Source organism: Triturus cristatus, chromosome 5_2, assembly GCF_964204655.1.
Source record: "Triturus cristatus chromosome 5_2, aTriCri1.1, whole genome shotgun sequence".
In the NCBI taxonomy this organism is placed as follows: Eukaryota; Metazoa; Chordata; class Amphibia; order Caudata; family Salamandridae; genus Triturus; species Triturus cristatus.
This window is the reverse complement of record NC_140588.1, coordinates 710,980,423-711,003,696: the sequence shown is the minus strand read 5'-3', so window position 1 is coordinate 711,003,696 and position 23,274 is coordinate 710,980,423. Positions and strand designations below refer to the sequence as shown.

At 44.8% G+C, this 23,274-nt stretch overlaps 1 protein-coding gene across 1 annotated transcript in view; it reads left to right on the top strand.

Moving 5' to 3' along the window:
• Positions 1-23,274, top strand: part of ZNF711 (ZFX family zinc finger ZNF711) — a 207,113-nt gene that overhangs the window by 6,471 nt on the left and 177,368 nt on the right. Inside the window, exon 2 of the mRNA XM_085607809.1 lies at positions 5,988-6,100. Within this exon, the coding sequence (XP_085463935.1) occupies positions 6,019-6,100 (82 nt within the window). The 5' untranslated portion in view covers positions 5,988-6,018. The remainder of the gene's footprint in view (positions 1-5,987; positions 6,101-23,274) is intronic.

The following is a 23,274-nucleotide window of genomic DNA, read 5'->3' as shown; positions in this document are numbered from 1 at the left end:
ACCTATTGGCTATGCCAATGCTTGTTTTATATATGATCTCAGTTTCCCAGTTTTAGGTCTCGCCTAATAAAGTGCAAGCGCTGTCATTTGCAAGACATTATGTTAGATTCAGTAGGCTTAGAGCCCTCCATTGCTTACAGTTGGTCGACTCCATTGTCTCTCTCATTTGCTTGCATCGTATTTGTTAACATGTGCGCCTTCACGCCTCTTCTTGTGTTTGTTGGCTAGAGTACCGGAGTCCTTCCATTGTGACCTTTTTTCTGGAGCATGGCCGAAGTACTTGTGTCCTTTCACTGCTCCCATTTTGTGAGCTACTTTTTTTTGTTTTTGTTGAGGCACTCAGTGAAAGTTAATGTGTGCGGGAGATAGTTCCCTCATGTTCTTCTTTTTCCCCCTCCTGTTGTCTGTGTTGTTGCCTGCCCCCACCCGCTGTCTGTGTTGTTGCCTGCCCCCACCCGCTGTCTGTGTTGTTGCCTGCCCCCACCCGCTGTCTGTGTTGTTGCCTGCCCCCACCCGCTGTCTGTGTTGTTGCCTGCCCCCACCCGCTGTCTGTGTTGTTGCCTGCCCCCACCCGCTGTCTGTGTTGTTGCCTGCCCCCACCCGCTGTCTGTGTTGTTGCCTGCCCCCACCCGCTGTCTGTGTTGTTGCCTGCCCCCACCCGCTGTCTGTGTTGTTGCCTTCCCCCACCCGCTGTCTGTGTTGTTGCCTGCCCCCACCCGCTGTCTGTGTTGTTGCCTGCCCCCACCCGCTGTCTGTGTTGTTGCCTGCCCCCACCCGCTGTCTGTGTTGTTGCCTGCCCCCACCCGCTGTCTGTGTTGTTGCCTGCCCCCACCCGCTGTCTGTGTTGTTGCCTGCCCCCACCCGCTGTCTGTGTTGTTGCCTGCCCCCACCCGCTGTCTGTGTTGTTGCCTGCCCCCACCCGCTGTCCGTGTTGTTGCCTGCCCCCACCTTCCACTGTCCATGTTGTTGCCTGCCCTACCTGCTGTCCATTTTGTTGCTTGCCACCACCCGCTGTCACATGTTCTTGCCTCTTCTCCCTCCCTCCATATTGCCCCTCCCCTTCCCTCTGTGTCATGTTGCCTGCCACCCGCAGTGCACAGCAAAAGTCCTGTGATGTGTTGAAAGCCTTGTCAGACCACATTTTATTCACAGACCCACAGTTGCTGTTGAAGGTGTTGCCCCCACAAATATGTCTTCCCCTGGAATAATACCCAAAAAGTGCTATGATGCTGCCAGCGCTGGTCTTGTCATAGGGTTTCTATTTTTTTTTTTTTTTTACTTTAATCCGCGCTGCTGTACAACATGGATAAAAAATATTGACAAAGGCCAGAAGCTCTCTGAGGCACGACCAATTGACTTTGCCAATGCTTGTTACATTACAAACAGCTAACAAATGTCAACTGTGGGTCAAAACAGGGGTGGTTGGCCTTAGCACTCAACTCTAAATTGGTATAGTGCTAAAGATAGGTTAAAAAAAGAGTGCAACTAAAAAACAGAAGGATCTCTTTTGTGCTATATATTAATTGGTCATCCTATGATCAATCAGAGTGCACTGACATATACATATACATCTCTACCACATAACAAATCTAAAACTGTTATTCAAACTCTTCATGTACTTATTATAAATGAACTAGTGTCGACGTGGCGTTTCGGCGGATTGTCACATCAGTCTCCGCCTTCTTCAGGACAAATACAAAAATATATGTTTTTCTTAAAACATGTTTAGAAACAGTAGTTAATCTGGGAAACAGAAACAGATAAAAACACCTCATTAGATACATGCCATGACTTCATATAATACTCTGTTTATTGCACACTATTGATAAAGTGGGTTGATACCCAACATATAAGTTCTCCACACTATCTTTCTTTGATGTTATATATATTTAAAACAGAGTTTACCAGAATAGAGAATCCTCTAGGTGAGTGTGTCATACTCAAAGATTAACTTCATATGGCTCACCATCTAGGCCTGGGTCATATTCACTTCCACCCACCAGTTACCCCTTAGAGTTGTTAGTATACTGCTTCTCCTGCACTCGTGGATTTATTTAGATGGAGCCCTGTTTGAGGAGTCTCGACCTGTAAATTATGAGACCATCATTCTAATAAACCTTTTTTTAGGTCTCGCCTAGGCAGCGCGCATGCGCTACTCTAGGAGGGCCTTTAGCCCTCGGTCTGCTCCTTTTCCCCACATTCATGCTTGTGCTGGCATCCACCTTGCGGGAACGAGCAGCGGCGCGTGTGGTAATTGACAACATATGTCTCTCGCGCTGCTTGCTGCCGCAAGGCGCATGGCAGCAAAAGCACGAGTGCTTGTCCCTCACGCTTGTTTTAATGAACTTTTACGCGCACGCTTGTTTCTAGCCGGCTCTGGCGTTTGGAAACAGTGGCGCGCGCAGGGGCCATTAGTTTTTTAAAATACTTGTTCTGTCCTAGTCCTGTTTGCAAAATACCACAGTGGAGCTCTTCAGCCTCGAGGCCTGTCAGGAGGAGAGATGACTCATCCTGAAGTGCAATGCAGATTATTCAGGACTGCACAACACAACCCCCCGCCCTGCACGACGCTGAAGGTTTGACTGAAACGGCCACCGTCATATCGCCCCAAACCTCCTTAAAACAAATAATAACTGGCAGGCCCTGACGTTGATATTATCCCACACAAAAATAAACAAACTGCATTTAAACAAGCATTAGCAAAGCCAATAGGTCAGTGTTAGAAATGGGGGTCTCTAGTTGGCAGAGGTAGGTACCTTTGACCAAATAGGGACCCTTGCTTTGAAGTCGGGGAAAGGGGATTACACTACTGGATAACCCCTGTTCACCCCCTTGGTAACTTGGCACAAGCAGACAGGCTTATCTCAGAGGCAGTGTGTTAAGCATTTGTGAACACATACAGTAATACAGGGATTACACTACAGATGGACACTACACAGGTTTTATAAAAATAAGTATTCTTTATATAGACTTAACACAAGACCACACGACAAAAATCCACAATACTGTACTCAAAATTGACTTAAAGATGGTAGAATTAACTTAGTTCAAGTTGATGGTAAATGCGACACAGTTCTCACAAAAGTACCTGGATGCGTAACGCAAAATAAACAAAAGGTTCGCAGCGTTGGAGATGCGTCGGTTCCTTGCTTCGGGGGATGATGCGTCGCACCTCAATGCTTGCTCAGAGTAGGGGATGCGTCTTGATCCTTACTGGAGAGGAGGTGATGCGTAGATTCTCATACTGCGGCCCGGTTGCGATGCGGCAAGATGGCGCCGCAATGCGACAATCCGGTGCAGCCCGTATTAGGTTTGTTTTAAGAAGAATATATATGAAAAGAGCTATTACAGCAGTTGATGGGAAGATAAACGGAGATAATTGCCAGCATAGTTCTGAGAGTATAATAAGTAGTACTAGGAGTGTTGCATGCAATAAGGACAGTGCCAACTAGTCCGGGTGTAGATGTAGAATCACCAAAACAGTAACTAGTTTTTAGGTCTCGCCTGAGCCAGCGCTTTAGTGCTGCTCTGGCGAGAGTTTTAGTAAGCGGGTTTTGGAAGTGCTAACTAGTGGCTTTTTTCTGGCCTCCAGCTACAGTACATGTGCGCCGGGCGCGCGCACCATTTGTCAGCCTGCGTGATCACTTTTGCGGCCGCTTTGCTGTTCTCAGTGAGCCGCGCGGCCACTGAGAACATCAAAGCGGCCGCGAAAGTGCACACAATTTGCCAGCCTCTCTCCGCCTTAGTGCGCGCGACGTACCCTACCCCCTCCCTTATCCCACTTCCTGCTTGTTGTTAGATTGGAGCCTGCACGTTGTGTTTAAATGTGGCATTTGAAACAGCCCGTGTGGGGTGATGGGCGCAGTTAAGTGCTGCTGGAGAAGTCACTTCTTTCTGCGACGCGCTTCCTTTAACCCCACAGACCACTGAGAATTCCCCAATATTAAAAAAATCACCGAAAACTCGCCATTTCCGACCGGCTGTAGGGCTGCCCCTCACTGTGATAACTATATTCTAGCTCTGATTACTCTTCAGTCTGTTGGCCACGTTGTTTCTAACACGCCTGCCGCACACGGGTAAGTTAGACCGTATTACATCCTGTTTGCCGCATGCGGATTATAATGGACATTATATCAACTACTAGGTGAAGCTAATTGTGTTTCCCGTACTACATGATTAATGCACAGGAATGCTGGAGCCTCCAGAACTGACTCCTGAGTAGTTTGTCTACAAAACCTTTCGACCTTCCAATGATGGCTATTCATTCAGTCTGCACTCCAACTCCTTTCAGTCTGACTGAAAGAAGAATCAAATTGTGGTGGGAACACACAAGTGCCTCATTTTGCGATGCACGTGTGTTCTTTTTGCCTATTGACATGTTGTAGGAAACCGAAAGGTCATGCTGTCGCAACATATAGTTCTCAGTGTATTGTGACTCTCATTTTGTGTTCTTTTAGGACGCTCTTAAATCGTTTACGCGTAAGGGAGGTGGCATGTATTAAAATAGATCGCCATGCATCATTAATTTAGTGAACCAGTTTACATTGTTTTGATGCCTTTGTGTACATCATATTTTCCAGTGTGAAATTGCATTTAAAAAAGTCATGTTTGTTGTTTAGCTTTAACATAGATCAATGGGATAGTGGCACAACAAAAACGTTTAATGGATATCCCTGAAAGCAAATCAGACCTGGTAATTGCCTCATTTCCTACGAGCATAGCAAAATCAAATATACTACATGCCCAGGGTTGGTTCCCTCATTCTCCTCTCAGCCGCCCTGCCTTGCTATTGTGCACATGAGAAGTTAATTTTACCTTGTTTTAATAAGGTTGTTCAGTTGTACATAATGTCTTCTTGGTTTTATTTAAGGTAGCAAAAATCCTTATAACACTTTTTTTATTATAGCTTTTCAGCATGTTGCACAGCGGCCATAATGCTCTACAACATAGCTTAAAAACATTGGCAAAGCCAATAGCTCTGGCTATACACTTATAAGATCCCAAAGGAGAGAACTATTGGCTATGCCAATGCTTGTTATTGTTGTGAAGATGCAACAATTTCCAGCATGAGGAAAGGTTGGCACGCTTGTAGAAAAGTGCTAGGTAGTTCAATATTCTACTATTAGAGCACTAATATTAGAAAATAAATGACTACCCCTCATTAATGGAACCTTTAAATAAGGGACATTATTGGCAGAGTGGTGTGTAAACTGATGCAAAACGTCAATTGGCAAGCATTCAATTCTGATGCTGCCTGATCTGAGCTAAGGAATATGCTAAAGGAGAGGGGAACTGCAGGATATACAAAAGAAATGTCATTAGATTTCCAAGCAACTGTGTAGCACCCTGCAAACGCGGTGCAGGAAGATGTGGAGTTAGTGTTTAAATTCAGGCAGTTGAAGCTGCCATGTGCCTTTTAGGGCTGCATATATAAAGAAACTCTCAATTCAGAATAGTATTTACCAGTAATTTAATTGTTATAATCTAAGTAATGTGCTTTGGTGAATTTGGAGTTATAACTTCTCTGATGCAGTATTTGCAATTGGGGGAGGGTGATTGGCGGAAATGGGGCAATCCTATATCCTTCCCTCTCCTCAGCTGCTTCTGTCTAATATTTCCCTACTGGTAATTCCTGATGCAGAGTTTAACATTGCATTTTCATTGGATTTGTGAAAAAACTTGGTTAGTATCATAGATAGCCAATGTAGTAAAGTGTGAAACTTGAGCTTACATCACTGGATTTCTATTGAAATAAGACCTACCTTTGCAGTGTAAGCTTTATTGACCAGTAGTTAAAAAAGAACAGCTTGATTGCGACACATGCTGGTGCACTCTTAGATAAGCGGTTACAGGTTGTACAGTATAATTACGGACACTTAATCTGTATTTGTCATTAATATGAGTTGCTCAGTTTATTTGTTCTGTGGTTGTTCATATGTAAATGGTTCCTCTTTTCTGATGTAGTGAAATATGTATTTTCTTTCCAGCAAACACCTTTGTGAATGTATTGTGTGGAGTATGGATTCTTGTGGTGGCGGTGGTCTTGGCTTACAGATACCAGAGTGCAAGATGCCACATGCAATGATTATGCAAGATTTTGGTAAAGTATTCAGTTTGTTTTCTTAAATTGGGTGTAGCATAAAGGATTTTGTAATGTAGTGTAAAGCTTTTTATGTAACAAAAAGTGGGGATTCAAAACAGTATGTAGTTTTCAGCTCACTTTCAGTCACAGTCTCACCACCAGCCAGATGATGACATCAAAGTAAAACGTACGTGACAAACTTGTGGACTTAATTTACATTTGCCAGGGTAGCAGCTGCAGCTCTAGATATCCCCTTGTTATCCATTGCACTACTTTTGAGACTCTAGGTCTCAGGAGCAGCTCACTGTTTTAGTTGGGGTTCCTCTCTCCTTGTTTACCACCCTTTTGTTGTTACTTTAATAGTGAATAATAGTCTATTATTACCTATTATGTAATACAAAATGTAGCTCCAGGAACTGGAATGATATTTTGCTGATAGCTAAGGTAAATGGTGTGTGTTTGTGGGTGAGAGTTTGTGTGAGAGAGACCGAGTGAGTATATTTGAGCATGCATGTCTGGTCATGTGAGCGTGTGTGTGAGTGAAAGTTAATGGGTGAGAGTCGGTGACAGGTGGGGAGTAAGAACAATTGAAATTGAGTCTCAGTAAGTTAGTATGAGTTAGAGTGAGTGCGAATGAATGAGTCGGTGTAAGAGTGACTGCAAGTGAGTTGATGAATGAGGAAGAATCAGTCTGAGGGAGGTTTAGCGAGTGAGTGAGCAACAACGAGTGAGTGTGCTTGTAAATAAGAATGAGCAAAAGTAACCGTGATTTCAAGTGGTGGTGAATAAGTGGCAAATTATGAGTTAGAAAGACTAGGTGTGAATGTGAGCGAGTTTGAATGAGGGAGAATGAGAGTGAGTGGGAATGAAGAAATTAGAGAATGAGTGAGTGTAAGTGTGGATGGGTCAGAGTAAGAATGAGTGCGAATGAGGAGAATGAGTGACAATAATTGTGAGTGCAAGAGACGTTGAAAAAGGAATGCGAGAGTGAGAACTAGTGTCAGTGAGTGAATGTAAGTGAGCATTAGTAAGAATAGTGTTAAACGTTCGAACCTGCCTCCGACAACAGAGTGCCAAAGGTCATTCTCGGCTTATAGAGACACTCATTGCAAAATAATGGCTCTGGCATGCTGCAGGCAACTCTTAACATGACAGGCACCTGTCACAAAATACCTGCACTGTCATGCTGGAGGTAATTTGTTGTATAATGGACACCCATGGTAAAAAATTAAATGGTGATACTGGCTCTTTGGAGGTAATTGGTGTTCTGAGAGAGGACAACAGTGGCTTATGGGAGGCTACAAATAATGGCAAGTATTACTCTCCACTGCTTTCAAAGATCATGTCAGTATCTTCATATTGAAATCTAAAAGAGACATTTGTCTGTACTGTGTTTTTATATTAATCATTCAGTTATTATGGACCCTCAACAATGTCAGTTATTGTGGTATCCGGGTTAAGGCCATGTGACATCACATTCTGTAAAGAGTCGGGTGGGGGTGTTCATTGGCCTTATGATGTCACTTAGGTCATTTGACGTTATTTGATATCATATAGGTCAAAGGGTTTGTGATTCCACCTCCCCTACCCCACGCATTTTGATGAATGTGCATCCATGGCCAATCTTTTGGTTCTGTCTCCTACTTCCCATTATAGTTGTGAAGGCCCCTTTACACCCAGGTTAAAAAACTGGAGCCTGCATAAAATAGTTAAGGGTTAAAACTCCACAAAAACATGTGCCAGCTTTGATTCTCCAATTCACTCCCTCTAATGGGCAAGACTATATCTGTTTCATCAAGTTTTGATGTTTATGTTCATTGGCTGCCTTTTACTGTGTATATTAGTCTCTCTTTTTCAAAGGATTTCCTTTCTGTAGTCATCCTCACTTCAAAATGCTTCTACACAGGGCATGCAACTGCCATGTTTATTTGTTTTGTTCTGCACTGAATATACCTGGAGTGTAGGACTCAGCACCTCATGGTCATGATCGCTCTCTTTGTAGTTCTCTTTCACTGCCGACCCACTAAAATACACTGCACTGAAAGGGGTTATATTCTCTTCTGCTATCTGGAGGCACAGAGGTAGAGTCTAGATAAACCTTTGTGTGGGATGCCTTCTCAGTCTGGCATGAGTGATTGCCCTAGGTACCCCCAAGGCCTGCAGCATATAACAACCTGTTATCTCTTTCTAATCTTCCAATGTGTTCACTGAGCCAAACAGTACATCCAATTCTGGTTAGGGCACTATATGGTACTGTTGCAGGGATTCTGCTTATGCACAGAACTTTGCGCAGGAACCCAGGCCCTCAGTGAATTGTGGTGTACCAAAAACTCACCTCAGAACCCAGAACTACTTATCCGGCCAGCATCAGTGTCCCATTCGTTATCTGAGGTTTAGCTCGGCGGTCCCAATGTATAGACAACCCAGAACAAGCGACTTAGTATATTTCTCAGGAATGGTGGGAATCAGAAATACCTTTTCGTAATAATTCTCATACCAATCCACAACAGAATAAACAGAGACACGGTAAAAGTTTAAAGAGTTTATTTTATAAACCTCGTGTCCTAAGATGCAGCAGTTTGGCTAACGTAAGCAGACAAACGATTAAAATCAAAACCATCAGCATAGTTACAATACCATAAATAATGAAAGGAGTAATCATACTAAAATGACAGTGGATCTAAGCCACCTTCCTTTCTCTAGCAAACTAATAGTATTATTATTAGACTAGTAAAAGGTCTCTTGGCTTGAATGGGGAACCCCATACCGTAAAGATCAGCTCAGTGAGATCACACCACAGGATCAGCTAGGCTCTGCTCCTGGAAACGCTCTTCTTCCGAATGTAATAAAAACATGTAACACTGCAGTATTAAAAGCACTCGACTTTCAGGTATTTGCAGCTGCGTGCGTGTTATGGCTAAACTAGTGGGCCGATCAACCTGAACTCAACAACATGCACCGTCTAGCGACCCAGACTGTTTCTTTACACTGTGTACAGACCAAGGTCGCAGCTCACTGTTTGGGATGTGAACAACAGACAGTTCTCATGTGAAGCAAAGTCGAGCAAGCATTTCTCAATTTAATAACATGTGACTACAGTGTCGTGCGCAAAAGCAGCAAAAGTAGCAAGATGGCTTTCTAACATCTAACGCGGTCGTGCTAACTTAGCATTGTACATATATAGATAACGATCTTCACTACACCCCCCCCCCCCCTTGATCGGACCACTAACTAGTAGGGGTGCACTTGCAAGAACGCAGAGTTCAAGTTTGATAGAACGGAACCAAGGGCATGAACTGTAAGTCCTTATAAGGTAAGTGAAAAAGTTCGAAGAAAAAAAATAAAGAAAGAAAAAAATTAAAACAGAGTAAAAAAAACCATGTAGTGGATTAAAAAAAAAAATCACTGAAGGACCAAGGACGAAATGATAGTACAATAGTCAATCCATCAATGTATAGGCACAATAAGTTGCAACAGCTTCCAAGAGGAAATCATTGGAACGTTCCGCAAAATTATCTGCCATCCAGTTCAGGTCGGGAAAGGAACATACATGCTCCTCTACCACCGGAGCCTCCAGCACCAGACGAGGACAACTGGCGTGTTCTTCAAGATAACTTCTTGCTAAGAAGTCAATCGCAGCCGTTCCGATGTCCCAATTCCCAAGGACTCCATGCGATGCTCCAGAGGCCATAATCCCGACGCCAGAACAGTCCAACTCATGAGCCACTAAGGGGCTCATCAGTCGATCATAATCCGGGGCAGGAGACACCGAGTTCGACAGACACAAATCCAGAGCCCATTGGAACGGACAATCTAGGCAATGAAAGACGGGCTGCACACAAGTAAAGTAGGGAAACCGGAAGGACAATCCATAGGCTATGCTTAGAGTTGCCAGTGGTAAAGTGCCATAGTATTCAAGCATCCGGTTACGAAGATGGAGCAGCCGGGACATGTTGCAAACTACTCTCTGTGATACAGTCACTATGTAGGGTATTCCCACTAACATCCCACAGCAAGCTTCATTATTTAATAGCAAATAACTACCGTTAGCAAGCAGCGTGAAAGACGGTGTTATAACTGGCACAGGAATCCCTTTCAGGACGCAAGCTAAATTAGGAGCGTGCACATTACATGCACCATGCAATTGAATGTGCCTACATACAACAGAGTGATCCGGAGTGGAAGTGCACTCTTCACCTTTCAAGTAAACCTCCTTGCCGTCTCTCACACATCTATACGTGAATGGGAGTGACCAAACTTCGTGCAGGAAGGCAGTACCAAGTTGTTCATATCTGCCTAGAGCATAATGTTTCATGCACGAACTGAACTTAAACAGAGGGAAGGGTAATGTGATCAACCCATGTATAAGCCACACAGCAGAATTCAATTCAGCAACAGAGAAAGGCAAAGGTTCTAACTTTTCAATGTGCGGTAAGGAGTATGTAGCATCTTTCATGGACATGAACTGTTGTTTCACAGTTAAATTAAAAGGAAGGAACAAAGATGAAGTGTTCATGTAATCCCAAGGGACTTTTCCTGCTTTTAACGTTTGCAACGTCCATGCAAACTGCATAATAGAACGCAATTGATTTTGACCATGATACAATACAGACAAATCATCCTGCACAATGTCTAACACAGACGATACAATATCATCTAAGGTATAAATTCTAGAAGATAGGGTGTTAATACTGTTATCTATAACAGCCAATACCTTTTCCATATTGGCTTGATCAATAGCACGTATTCTGGACGCAGCCTCAATTTGTGATAACTTCCAAACTTCGTTATAAACAGCATACACCCATCTTTTGGACCTGCCCACAGCAGCACTCTTAACAAAATCATTCAAATCTATTTTGTCATTTAATCGTGCTAAATGAAGTTTAACAGATGCTAAAGTGGAATGTTGCAGCCAAGACTGGCATAACTTCCCTACCGAGTAGGTAGTTACAGTGTGAGAAGATTCAAAATGGGGGTCTACACGAACCTGTGTATACCCCTGCTTTAAATCCAGAAACCGATGTTGACAGGAATCCGAACTCGTTTGCCACACCAACCACCCTTCCGGATTCAATTCAGAAATATTGAAGAATGTGTTGGAAACATACGTCTGCAACATAGCAAGAGATAGATCCGTATGATTACCCCAATTGGGATAAGCACCTAGACCCGGAACGGAGAGAGAATTTAATCTTTTAGAAGTAGCCAATCCAAAACAGGTGGTCTGAAAAATGGACGAATTTAAAAATAACATGTGATTCGGGATAAGACAGGCACGATGCAAAGCTTCTGTTCCCTGTACTTGCCATCGTTTGGAGCCCCAAACCAATTTAAGATCGACAGTAGCTTTCCACAGATCATACCCGCCAATTGCCAACTCGTCCATAAAGGACTTGGAATACACCAATTTGGTGTGTGTCAGTCTAACTTTAGAAGCAGACTCAGGCGCAACCTTAAAATAAAAGGAGGCCTGATTTGACACACTAAAATCAGAAAAATAGGTGAATTTATCCACTAACGTGGCAGAGCTGCCCATCCTAGGGGCGGGGCAGTGTTCCCATTGTGTATAATTTACAAAATTTCTAAACGTATTTGCTTTGTGTAGGAAATGCGTGCCATAATGTTGATAACAAAATTGCTCATCATAATTAGCAGTATCTAAATAGAAATCCTCAGCATCAAATGCAGCATAATATTTCAAATCAGAAAACAGTGCTTCTATGGCTTGAACATCCCAGTCATCTGAGCGAATGTTCTGCTTAACGACATCACCCATAGAAACACGAAATACATTTGGCACATTAATTACTTCAGTGGGGCCATGAATTTGAAATTTTACAGCATCCCAAGCGATCCCATCACGTACAGGCCAGGCAGTAATGTTCACAAAAGTCTGGTCCCTCTTCATAATGTGTGATGAGGAGTGTGGGGCCAAAGTTCCATCAATAAGTCGAATTGTAGATCTTTCTTTCAGGTAATGTCCATTGATTAGTCTAAAAAACACTACCACAAAGCCAATGGACATAAACAAAAAAATACACATGAGCACCGGCCAAATGTAAGTCCAAGGGGGAATTAAAAAATGTATTTTGAACCAGGCCACAAAAATCGAAACTTTGGACGGGGCAATGGAAGTCATTGAATGAGAATCAAAAGAGTCTTGTGAGTGGGCAACTGTGGTGGATTGTAAAACAGGCAAGGTAACATCCGCAGGATAAGCATACTCAACATCTTCAGGCAGACCACTAGGTGTTGGTGGCAACAAGGGACCAGTAACGGTATGCATCTCGATGGCAACATCAGGCACTGTGTTAGAAGCTCGGCCACAACAGAATTTCTCAGCATCGAAGGGCAAGAAACTGCCGGAGTCATACTAAGAAGAATCGGCCACTCGCTGTAGCTTGACATGGTCAATTGAGATGTACCTGTTATCCTTTCGACCAGGAAGTGGAGGTAAAATGACTGTTCTAGTACCCTGTACTCCAAGCACTGGAACCGGTGCACGATAAGAGGGGCCGAACTCCTTCTTGTTCTCCACCTTCTCACGGACCAGATCACCAACTCGAGGTAGCCAGCCGACTACCGGAACCTGAAGTTCAGCATCAGATGAGGAGGGTACGTGTTCCTTCGCTAGACTGTCTCTGGCTTCTTGAAGATTCTGCAATACAGCACAGTGTTCATCTACGTCAAAGGTTGCGGCTGACGCCGCTATGTCTAGACCATCAAGGTCTGGGACAAACATTCGTACACCAAAGAGCATCATGTATGGGGTCCGCCCACCCAGCGACCTTCTAGGGAGATTATTAAGTGCACGTTGCACGTCATACAAGTGGGCTAGCCAGTTCCGGCCAGTACCCAAAACTCTGGCTGTCAAAGATTGCTTTAAGTCACGGTTCATTCGCTCCACTACACTATTATCCTCAGGCCGGTATGGAGATGAAAATTTGACTTGGACCCCCAAATTTCTCATGGCTTCTTTGTACGCCTTAGAGGCGAACGCAGGGCCCTGATCAGAATGAAAGATACCACATGCAAAACTCCCAACAAAGACATGCAAATCTTTTATGACAGTGCGAGAATCAGCACTCCTTTGTGGCCACACCCACAGAAAACGTGTGCACGAATCAACTGCAACCAAGATGTATTTGTACGCAGTATCAGAGGTAAATGGACCGCAATGATCTAAATAAACACAACCCATTTGCTTATTAGATATGTACAACTGAGTTTGTGGTGGGCGCGCCGCAGTTGAAGGTTTAATCTGCTGGCAAATGTCACAATTAAGAACATAAGCTCTGGCTTGTTTATACAAACTGCACCACCAGTAACGTTGTTGTAGCGAAGATACAGTAGCTGCAACGCCGGCATGCGCGGACGCCATGCCCTCATCAGCCGCTAATATCAAAGATGGTCTGCAGTCCGCGTTGGGAATCAATCTGTCACCAACTTCATTAATCCTCACTAACGGGACGTTATCAGGACTTAAGCGATAATGGTAACGAGCAGGGAAACCTCTGGGAAATTTCGTTCCCTGCTCTGTAGCAGCAATAGCTGCCAAGATGTCATCATCGATCTTACTTTTGGATCTTGTAACTGCTGCTACTAAGTATGTCGCCACTGCTGTTTTTGCTGCCTCGTCAGCTAGGCTGTTGCCGACAGCATGGACACCAACTCGTTGGTGACCAAGAGTGTGAATTACATTCACGAGAGGCAGACGTTCTTTAAGATCTGCCACTCGAACCCAAAGCAGTTTATGCTTACTCGTGCTACCTTTGGAATCATGGTAGTCATTCTGAGACCAAAAATGTAGATTGTCGTTGTAAGATTGAACACAATAAAAGGAGTCACTCACTATAAGGGTAGTGACTCGGGGATCAGCAAACTATAGCGCTAGCACTAGAGCACGAAGCTCCGCCAACTGCGCGGTACAATCACCCAATGACTGCGTATGCACGACATCGGACTGGAATTCTCCATTTATGAAAGTACCGACCACAATTGCGCAAGCCGCTGAATAGGCGTGCTTTGATCCAGTTGCCGGTTGCGCAGAACCGTCAGTGTATATGACACAATGGTAATCCTCGAGCGGGCGCAAGGACCGAGGAGCCGGATGAACAAATTCATACTGCAAAAACTCCTGAGCCTGAAGTGCCGCGTCAAAGATATATGTGACGTCAGGCGATGTCAAGGATGTGGCCCATTGTATCCACCTTGGATGCAAAACCTTAGAATTCGGTACACTTGCTTTTGTCACTGCCTCAAGGGCAGGATATGGTGTTACCACCAACATGCGTTTACCTTGTGATAGCGCTCGTTCTTTCAGAATCGCCATCTGCACTGCCGTTGGAACTTTCTCGACAGCGGAAAATCGCAGTTCAGCCGAAGTGTACAAGTGAGATTTGCAAGCAATGGGGACGGTGTCGCCCTCATTGAACGTTAAGTATGTGAAACCCACCGCGCCAGGCACAATTCTTATGACTAGCTTAGTGTGTCTATCACGCGTCAGTAAGTATTTAGAAGCAAGAAGATCAGCTTGCAATGACTGCAATATAGCTGAATGCTCTCGCAGCCAACAAGATTTGGAAAAAGTAGGTTGTACCAAGGCATAAAGCGGCTTGATACGCTGGGCATAATCCAGGATGTAAGTTCAACCGAAATTCAGAAAACCCAGCAGAGATTGTAATTTCTTCAGTGACGTAGGAGCACGGAGGCATGCGCACTTCTCTAGAAAGTGCGGAGCCAATCCTCGACCTTCATTGTTGAGTTCGTACCCCAAGAACAACACTGTATATTCCGCAATGTGAGACTTCGCAAAGTTGAATTTGTAACCAAAGTCTGCAAACAAAACAATAATGCGATCAACGCGGCGGAGATGCGGGTCCAACTCGTCATCTGTGAGATAAATGTCATCCACATACGAGTACGCATCAGGGTCTACACCCTCTAAGAGAGAGACCACGCGAGCGGCAAAGACTCCAGGGCTGTTTTTATAGCCCATTGTTAATCTTTTGAATTGTTTTTGTTTGCCACCCGAGGTGAACGCCATCGACTCACTACTAAGAGAGGACAGGTTATGGCTGTAAAAGACATTGGAAATGTCAAGTGTGGTTTTAAACCTTTTCCTCACGAGACTATCGACGAGAGCCGAACTGTCGGTGTTTTGTACTGCACATGTCCGGCAATGAGAGTTTAGGTGCCGGTAATCCAAAACTAGGCGGTACGACCCGTCAGGCTTCGTCACTGTAAACAAAGGATTATTCATAGGTGACACACAGGTTTCGATTACTCCTTGATATTCCAAGGATCGACGCGACATGAGGTCTAGCTTCGTGACGCATGGGGTATTGGGGTTGAGGTTGGGGCGTAGTCCGCAACGGAATCTCATGGCCGGGAGACAATTTATCCCAGCCAACCTGATTTCGATATAACGCAGGTGCTAGCACCTGAGCCCATTCCTCCGCGTACCTCTTAGCTTGGACCTTCGGCACTGTGTGCACAAAGGACGGAAGGATTACTTCCTCCACTCTAGGAGCATCTAAAACGAAAGCCGGGGGCCAATCTGCCTCCGCCAATAGAATATCATAGGAAGTGGTTAGATTATCCCAAAAAAACCCTTGAATTGTACGTTGTATGTCACCTTCAATTTGAATGACTATATTATACAGTCTATCAGGGGGAGACACCCGAGTGTCAGCAGTTTCAATATTCACGAATATATCAGTTGCTTTCGCCACCAGATATGTACGCAGTGCTTGTCGCACTACTGTAACTTCCACCGCGCTGTCTAGCAGCGTTAGCGCCCATGTCAGATTCTGAAGCTGCGTCCGTACCATCTGAGGCATACCTCGCTGTCAGCGCAGCAACTTTTTTCTTCTGAAACGGGGGTCTTTGACGCCCAGATTTGTCCTGCTTGCCTTTGCCGTCTGACTGGCGGGGCTGCACACGACTCTGAGCACCCCTTCCTTTCCCACGGTCTCCGCCACCGGATTGTGAAGCCGATGTTTCCTGTGAAGAACGAGGAGAGCATTGTTCAGAAACCTGAAATCTATCAGGTGACTTAATACGGCAACTCAGCCACCCCCACCGTGAGATAGCGGGGATGAGGCGTAAAGCCGGCCAGCACCGGCCTTTTGGCCCCTGCAATAGACAACGGGCCCATTCTCGCCGGTGCAACCGCATGGGGAAGGGCGCCATTAAACCAAATAGTATGTTGCCAGGCAGAAATTGGAATTTCTTGTGTCCTATATGGGGTATAGACCGCAGGCAGCTGTGTGGCAGTATAGGTATGGAACGTATCCTTGTCATCAACTGCCGGAAAAGTCACCCATGAGTAAAACAACTCCTACGGGTATGACGCTTCAGTGCTTACCACAAAAATTACAGCCATCCCATCATCCGGCACCCCATACGTCGTCAAATGACGGCGCCGAGGTGCACGGCTATGCGCGGCTATGTCAACCGCCATCAGGACACACTAAAGAGTATCAACGATATCTACAGTAGCACTGGGGTTCACAAAAAAGAACCTTTTTAATGATCAAGCTTGAAGGAACCTATTAGTCGAAACACAGGTAGGTTAAACCGTCACTCCCGCTATCCGGAAACCAGAGTGAGGGCGTTGTGGACTAATACAAGCACTACTAATGCGTTTCAAATCAATAGACCAAACGTTAGGTGCGCCATGTTGCAGGGATTCTGCTTATGCACAGAACTATGCGCAGGAACCCAGGCCCTCAGTGAATTGTGGTGTACCAAAAACTCACCTCAGAACCCCTTATCCGGCCAGCATCAGTGTCCCATTTGTTATCTGAGGTTTAGCGTGGCGGTCCCAATGTATAGACAAGCCAGAACAAGCGACTTAGTATATTTCTCAGGAATGGTGGGAATCAGAAATACCTTTTCGTAATTATTCTCATACCAGTCCACAACAGAATAAACAGAGACACGGTAAAAGTTTAAAGAGTTTATTTTATAAACCTCGTGTCCTAAGATGCAGCAGTTTGGCTAACGTAAGCAGACAAACGATTAAAATCAAAACCATCAGCATAGTTACAATACCATAAAAAATGAAAGGAGTAATCATACTAAAATGACAGTGGATCTAAGCCACCTTCCTTTCTCTAGCAAACTAATAGTATTATTATTAGACTAGTAAAAGGTCTCTAGGCTTGAATGGGGAACCCCATACCGTAAAGATCAGCTCAGTGAGATCACATCACAGGATCAGCTAGGCTCTGCTCCTGGAAAAGCTCTTCTTCCGAATGTAATAAAAACATGTAACACTGCAATATTAAAAGCACTCGACTTTCAGGTATTTGCAGCTGCGTGCGTGTTATGGCTAAACTAGTGGGCCGATCAACCTGAACTCAACAACCTGCACCATCTAGCGACCCAGACTGTTTCTTTACACTGTGTACAGACCAAGGTCGCAGCTCACTGTTTGGGATGTGAACAGACCATTCTCATGTGAAGCAAAGTCGAGCAAGTATTTCTCAATTTAATAACATGTGACTACAGTGTCGTGTGCAAAAGCAGCAAAAGCGGCAAGATGGCTTACTAACATCTAACGCGGTTGTGCTAACTTAGCATTGTACATATATAGATAACGATCTTCACTACAGTACCGACCCACAAAGTCACATCAAATTCAATGGCCTAGTGAATTATGTAGTTCAGGCGTGTTCAGAAGCCTCTGGGGCATGTTATGTTATGCTATGCTATGTTAGTTACACTTCTATAGCGCCTAACTACCAACGGTCTCTTAGCTCTTGTCTAAGGGTTAGCCACCTAGCACCAGCTAATACTTTACAGAGACATTCGATCAGACACTACAATGTCCAACGTCCTGTTCATACATAACAGTTTTCACTCTCTTCCGAAAAAGCAAAGCGTTTTCTCTTTGCAGACTTTGTGGGAGTCTGTGCCACAGCTGAGGTATTGGGACTGAGAAAGCCTCACCGCCCATGGTCGATTCGTTAAAAGGTGGGCCGGTCAGCAAAGTTACCTCAGAGGAGCGATGACAGCGTTCCGGTGCAGATCGCCTTAGACGGTCCTTCATATATACTTGCACCATCCCATACTGGGTCTTATGTGCAATGCGTGTGCCCTTGAACCTGGCCCTCTGCTTTATTGGAAGCCAATGCAATTGTGTCAACAATGGCGAGGCATGTGCCCGTCTTGGTAGATTATACATTAATCTTGCAGTGTTGTTCATAACTACTTGGAGCTTAGTTAGCAGCTTGTCCGGGAACCCAATATATAATGCTTTGCCATAATCCAGCCGCAACACAATCAGTGCTGCCATCACCGTTCGCGCCATTGAGAAAGATAGAAGAGGCACTAGTCTCTGAAGTTGCCTAAGTAGGCCCACGTAGCTTCCCACCACTGTCATCATCTACCCGGTCATTGCCAACTTCTTATCTAACTTAATACCCAGACTCTTCACAACCGGCACAGATGTCGGGGTAACACTTAACTCCTGGGACCAAAAACCATTTATCCAAGGATTACCATTGGTGGTGAATGCCTGGACCTCTGTCTTATCTGGGTTCACTTTGAGCGACTTAGCCATCATCCAGTTCATAGTAAACTCAAGGATGTTCTGCCCATTCAGTTGCGCTTGCTTAGAGTTATGAGTCCGCAGGATCAGCTCGGTTTCATCTGCATAATTAAACAGTTGGTAGTCCAGCTGTGCTAGTGCCGCCACCAAAGGCTGAAGATGGATATTACATAAAAGTGAGGACAGAGCAGATCCCTGGGGAACCCCACACGGGAGTACTCTTTCTCTAGATAACATGCGAGCAAAAAATGTCTGTTGTCTCTCACTTTCCAGAGCATGCACTTCTTTGGACGATGTATGAGTATGTATGTGGCTGTATGTGTGTATTGTAGTATGAATGAAAGATTTTCTTTCCCTTTTTCATGAACTTGCATTCAGGGGTATTAATTCTAATATGCTTTGTATTCAACATTTTATGTAACATTATTGCTCTATTGCATGTAAGTGTTTAAAATAGCATTTTTATATCCTTAAAAAAAACAAAAAAGAAAGTAAAGACATTTTTGATATTGAAATAAATTAAAAAGAAGCTAAATACATTTCCATAGAATTATTATGTCTTTGCTTGAAACGTTGATGCTGTTCAGACAAATTTGTGTAAGCCCATGTTCAGAATAACTCACAGATTTGATATAGAAAGATGGGTCACGAGGGAGCTTCCTTATATTGTGTACCAGATTTAACTGCTGCCATTACCCGCGCTAAAGCCTTGAAATCCAATGGTGGGAACTCTGAAAGCTTCTCACCCTGGAAGCGAGGCACCTCATTCACTATCAGTGGACAGGGACAAACCCGGGTGTTTCTTACTTCAGTTAGAATATCACTGATTTTCTTAGGAAAAAAGTCCTGCATCTTATTACAGTCCTCTGGATCTAGGACTGCCCTCTGTTCTTTGGTTCGGCTTAACTCCCTCAACACTTTAAAAGTCTACCTTTGAGTATCATTCGCTTCTCTAACCCTTAACTCCTAGAGCTCTGCTTTAGTCACTGTGATCGCTCCTCTATATATGCCCAGCAGCGCTTTATACTCCCTCAAGGCCTCCGGCTCATACCGTTTCTGCCATTTCCTTTCATATTGGCGCAGCTTTTGCTTAGCTTCTCTTAGCGCTAGGGTATACCAGGAGCCAACTTGCCTTTATTCTTTACTCTTTCCCTCTGAGAAGGAGCCACCTTGTCTATGGCCTCCTGCATCCCACCTAGAAACCTCTCATTCTCCTGATCGATATCCTCAGTGTTTCTCAACGGATGCATTGCATCCTTTTGTGCCTACCAAAACTGGTTTTGTCTAGTTTTGTCCAGTTATGTACCATCCACCACTCCGATGGCTGGTGCACTGGCTATCTGGGCAGAGGGATTATAAACCTGATCTGATAATGATCTGACCAGCTACAAGGTTCGATCTCTGTTATCCTAACCAGCGGCTGAGTGGACCATATTAAATCTAACGTATGGCCCTTCTAATGGGTCTGAGACTCCACTAGTTGTTGTAGCCTAGCATAGCCATCTCTTCGCCAAACCCACTCGCCTGGGGCTCTCGTGGTACCTGATCCCACCAGAAGTTAATGTCCCTCATCACTGCTATCTGTTGGTACCTTGAGCACAAGTCATTAACTAATTCAATAAACAGATCATTGAAAAGGGGTGTAGTCCCAGGTGGGTGATAGACTACCACCATCACCACATAAGTGGTATTCAGTACTGGTTTCACCCCCGGTACTCCGCCCCCCCCTCTTAAATCTTTCTGCTACTACAACCTCTGAGGCGAGGTGCTTCCGGCTGATCACCATCACCCCCCCCCCCCCCTCCTCTCTTCCCGCCCTGCCGGTTATGCACCAGGATATGTTAATCCGGGGGCACGGCTGCAACTATATTGGGATCTGAGCCGGCCTCCAAACAGGTTTCAGTTAAGGCTAACACATCTGGTCCTTCCTCTTGCAATAAAAGAAGATTGCCAGGTTGTGATTCTGAAGGGAATGTGTATTCCGCACCATAGCGCTTAACTCTTTCCCTGGACCTACATGCATCCTTATCGAATTTGGTTTACCAGGGCCTCTGCTCTCGAGCCCTGATCCTGTTGTGTCCCTACCTCCCATCCACCAATTAATAAGTCATCTGCCCTTAACCTCTCCCTCACCTCTAAAGGCAGGTTCAGTGTGGTTCCCTTTCCTCTCAGCCCCCCCAGCTCCTCCATTGAATAGACCAGCATCTGACCTGGGTGCAGATAGGTCTGGACGGCCCAGCCTAATTAAATGCCCACACCCCCTCAACCCACAAATTAGCCCTGCTGTGCAGCAGCTGACCCTCATGAAGCTGCACCACTCACCAGCAAAAAACGTGTGTCGGGAGCAGAAGGGCTACAAAATATGCCCATTTATTTACCCCAAGAGCCCCACAACATTAAAAATTGAAATAGCCACAGATAAAAAGCGAAGCCTAAGCAAGATTAAAAACCTGGTACCCAAGTAACGCTAGTGTGAGGCACTGCCACCCCTTTGTGGTCATTCTGCTGAGTCTCCGGATAGTTAAGGGGCGTTCTTGAGCCCTCAACCTTGTGCAGTGATCACAGGAATAAAAGCATAAAAAGAGGTTGGTTTTGTCAGTTTTCGATGGACTTTGGTTCCTCACATTCGCCCTGGTTTACTGCATTATTTGACTCTCTCGTTTACTCCTTCTGTCACTATCTGTTTGCCATTCACTCTCTTTCCAGCCCTCTCCCCGGAAGAACTATAGTTATTGTTGGGCCGCATATCATACTCGCATGATAGGCCAGAGAGAGTGTTTACATCAAAATAGACACTTTCAAGGGCAAAACTCATGAATGACAGATTCTCCATTGACTAAATGTACCAATAATAAAGGTCTGCAAAAGAGAACTACACTGCTCTACCTGCCACCAAGCAACAGAAGCGGAGTTCATTTATAAGAATCAGGCACTACTCATCTGTTGGGAGTGCGGAACACAGAAATGCTCTTTATTAATGTGCAGTATCCCTGTGGAGTGCCCTGGTGGAATGTAATATAGAAGGAAGGTGCTTCTGCCGTATGACAGTTTGTGTTCAACTTTCTTTGAACATTGCTTCTCAATTGGGGGATTTATTTAGCCCATACTCTAAATAAAGTTGTGTTCATTTCTTTCAGCACCCCAGCCATCTCCAGCCAGGGGACTAGAGTAGACTAATCCACCCTGCAAATCTATGGGTTCAGACATTCAGTTATTATCTATTTTTGCCATAAACAATTACACTGCTTAAATGGTTTGTACTGTTGATAATAACATTAAATTCGGAAAAGAAGCTCATAGCCAGAGAAAAAAAAGCACTTTATTAAAAATGTCTTATTAAGATTTCAAACAAAAAATGAATAAAAGTCTTCTCCACTAAGATTCTCATTAGGGCACATTGCAGACACCATCTAAGCCTCTACCACATGTAATGACAAGTCCTGGTCCTAATTCAAATTTGGTCTGCTTGGCTGCTGATGTGGTTCTCTGAGTTGACACGTCCATACTTTTTCATTGTCTGGATAGACCTTGAGAATGCAGTGTCGCTGGTGATGTTTTTGCCAACACGAAGCCAAGAAACAAACTGGTGGACATCTTGAAACCTGGCAAACCCTTGTGGATGGTGAGCCAACTTGCCCCGGCAAGCCTTTCTGGCTGGTGCCCCTAGCCTGCATGGACTGGGCCTCCCAGGCAAATGCCATGGCTTACATTTGCCTCTCACAGGTGATTGCGAGAGTTGTTTGGCTCATAGCAGCCCCAGACTCCTACTCAGTCTGATGGTTCCCTGTGAGTTGGAAAGGTGACCCTTCCCGGGGCCTGGAGACCTGGCCTGCGGGGACTGGGCATCCAAGGTGAAAGCCCTGGCTTTGCCCACCTGTTATTTAGAATTGCTGGAGGTGTTCAGTCTGCATGAGCCCCAGTCTCCTTCTCAGTACGATGCTAACCTGCTCTGGGATCTGTCCTGTGACAGGGGCTTTCCCCTTCCTTGCTGGGTAAATGAAACCACAATAAGAGTAGGGGTGTTTCACTGGCGGCCCGAGGGCCTCTCACTTATTCTACACCTCTCGTGTCTCTTCACAGTGCCAGACATGAGTCATGCTTCTTTCCCTGCTGATTCTGCCAAGTTAATTTCTTTTGCTGAGGTTTCGCTAGATAGCAGGTAGGGACAGTGGGAATCTAATCCTTCCATCTATGCACATCACTAATTAGATGACTAGACATTTGGCTTTCAACATGTTGTGGAATGCAACTACACTTCACGTTGCCCTCACGGAAACAGGAATAATATATCCGATAGAGATCTTACACTCTCCAGTACTTCTCTAACACTTAATATTGCCTATATCTGAAAGAAACACATTAGTTAGATTCCTCACCTTCGAATATCCCCAGGCGTCAGGCTGGATCCGGAAGGATTTTTGTAGCAATAACCCTTGCGCGTCGCTAGGCGTCGTCTGCGGCTCCGCGTCCGTCGTTGGCGTCATGCGCCGGAATGACGTCGTCGGAGTACTTAGACGCCGCCCTCGCGCGCTGACATCAGTTTTTCTTTTTTTCCGCGCCGATCCGGGAAGAGCTTACCCCTTAGTCAATTTTTGACTAAACTTTTTGACTCTTATTGGTCTTCTGTCGA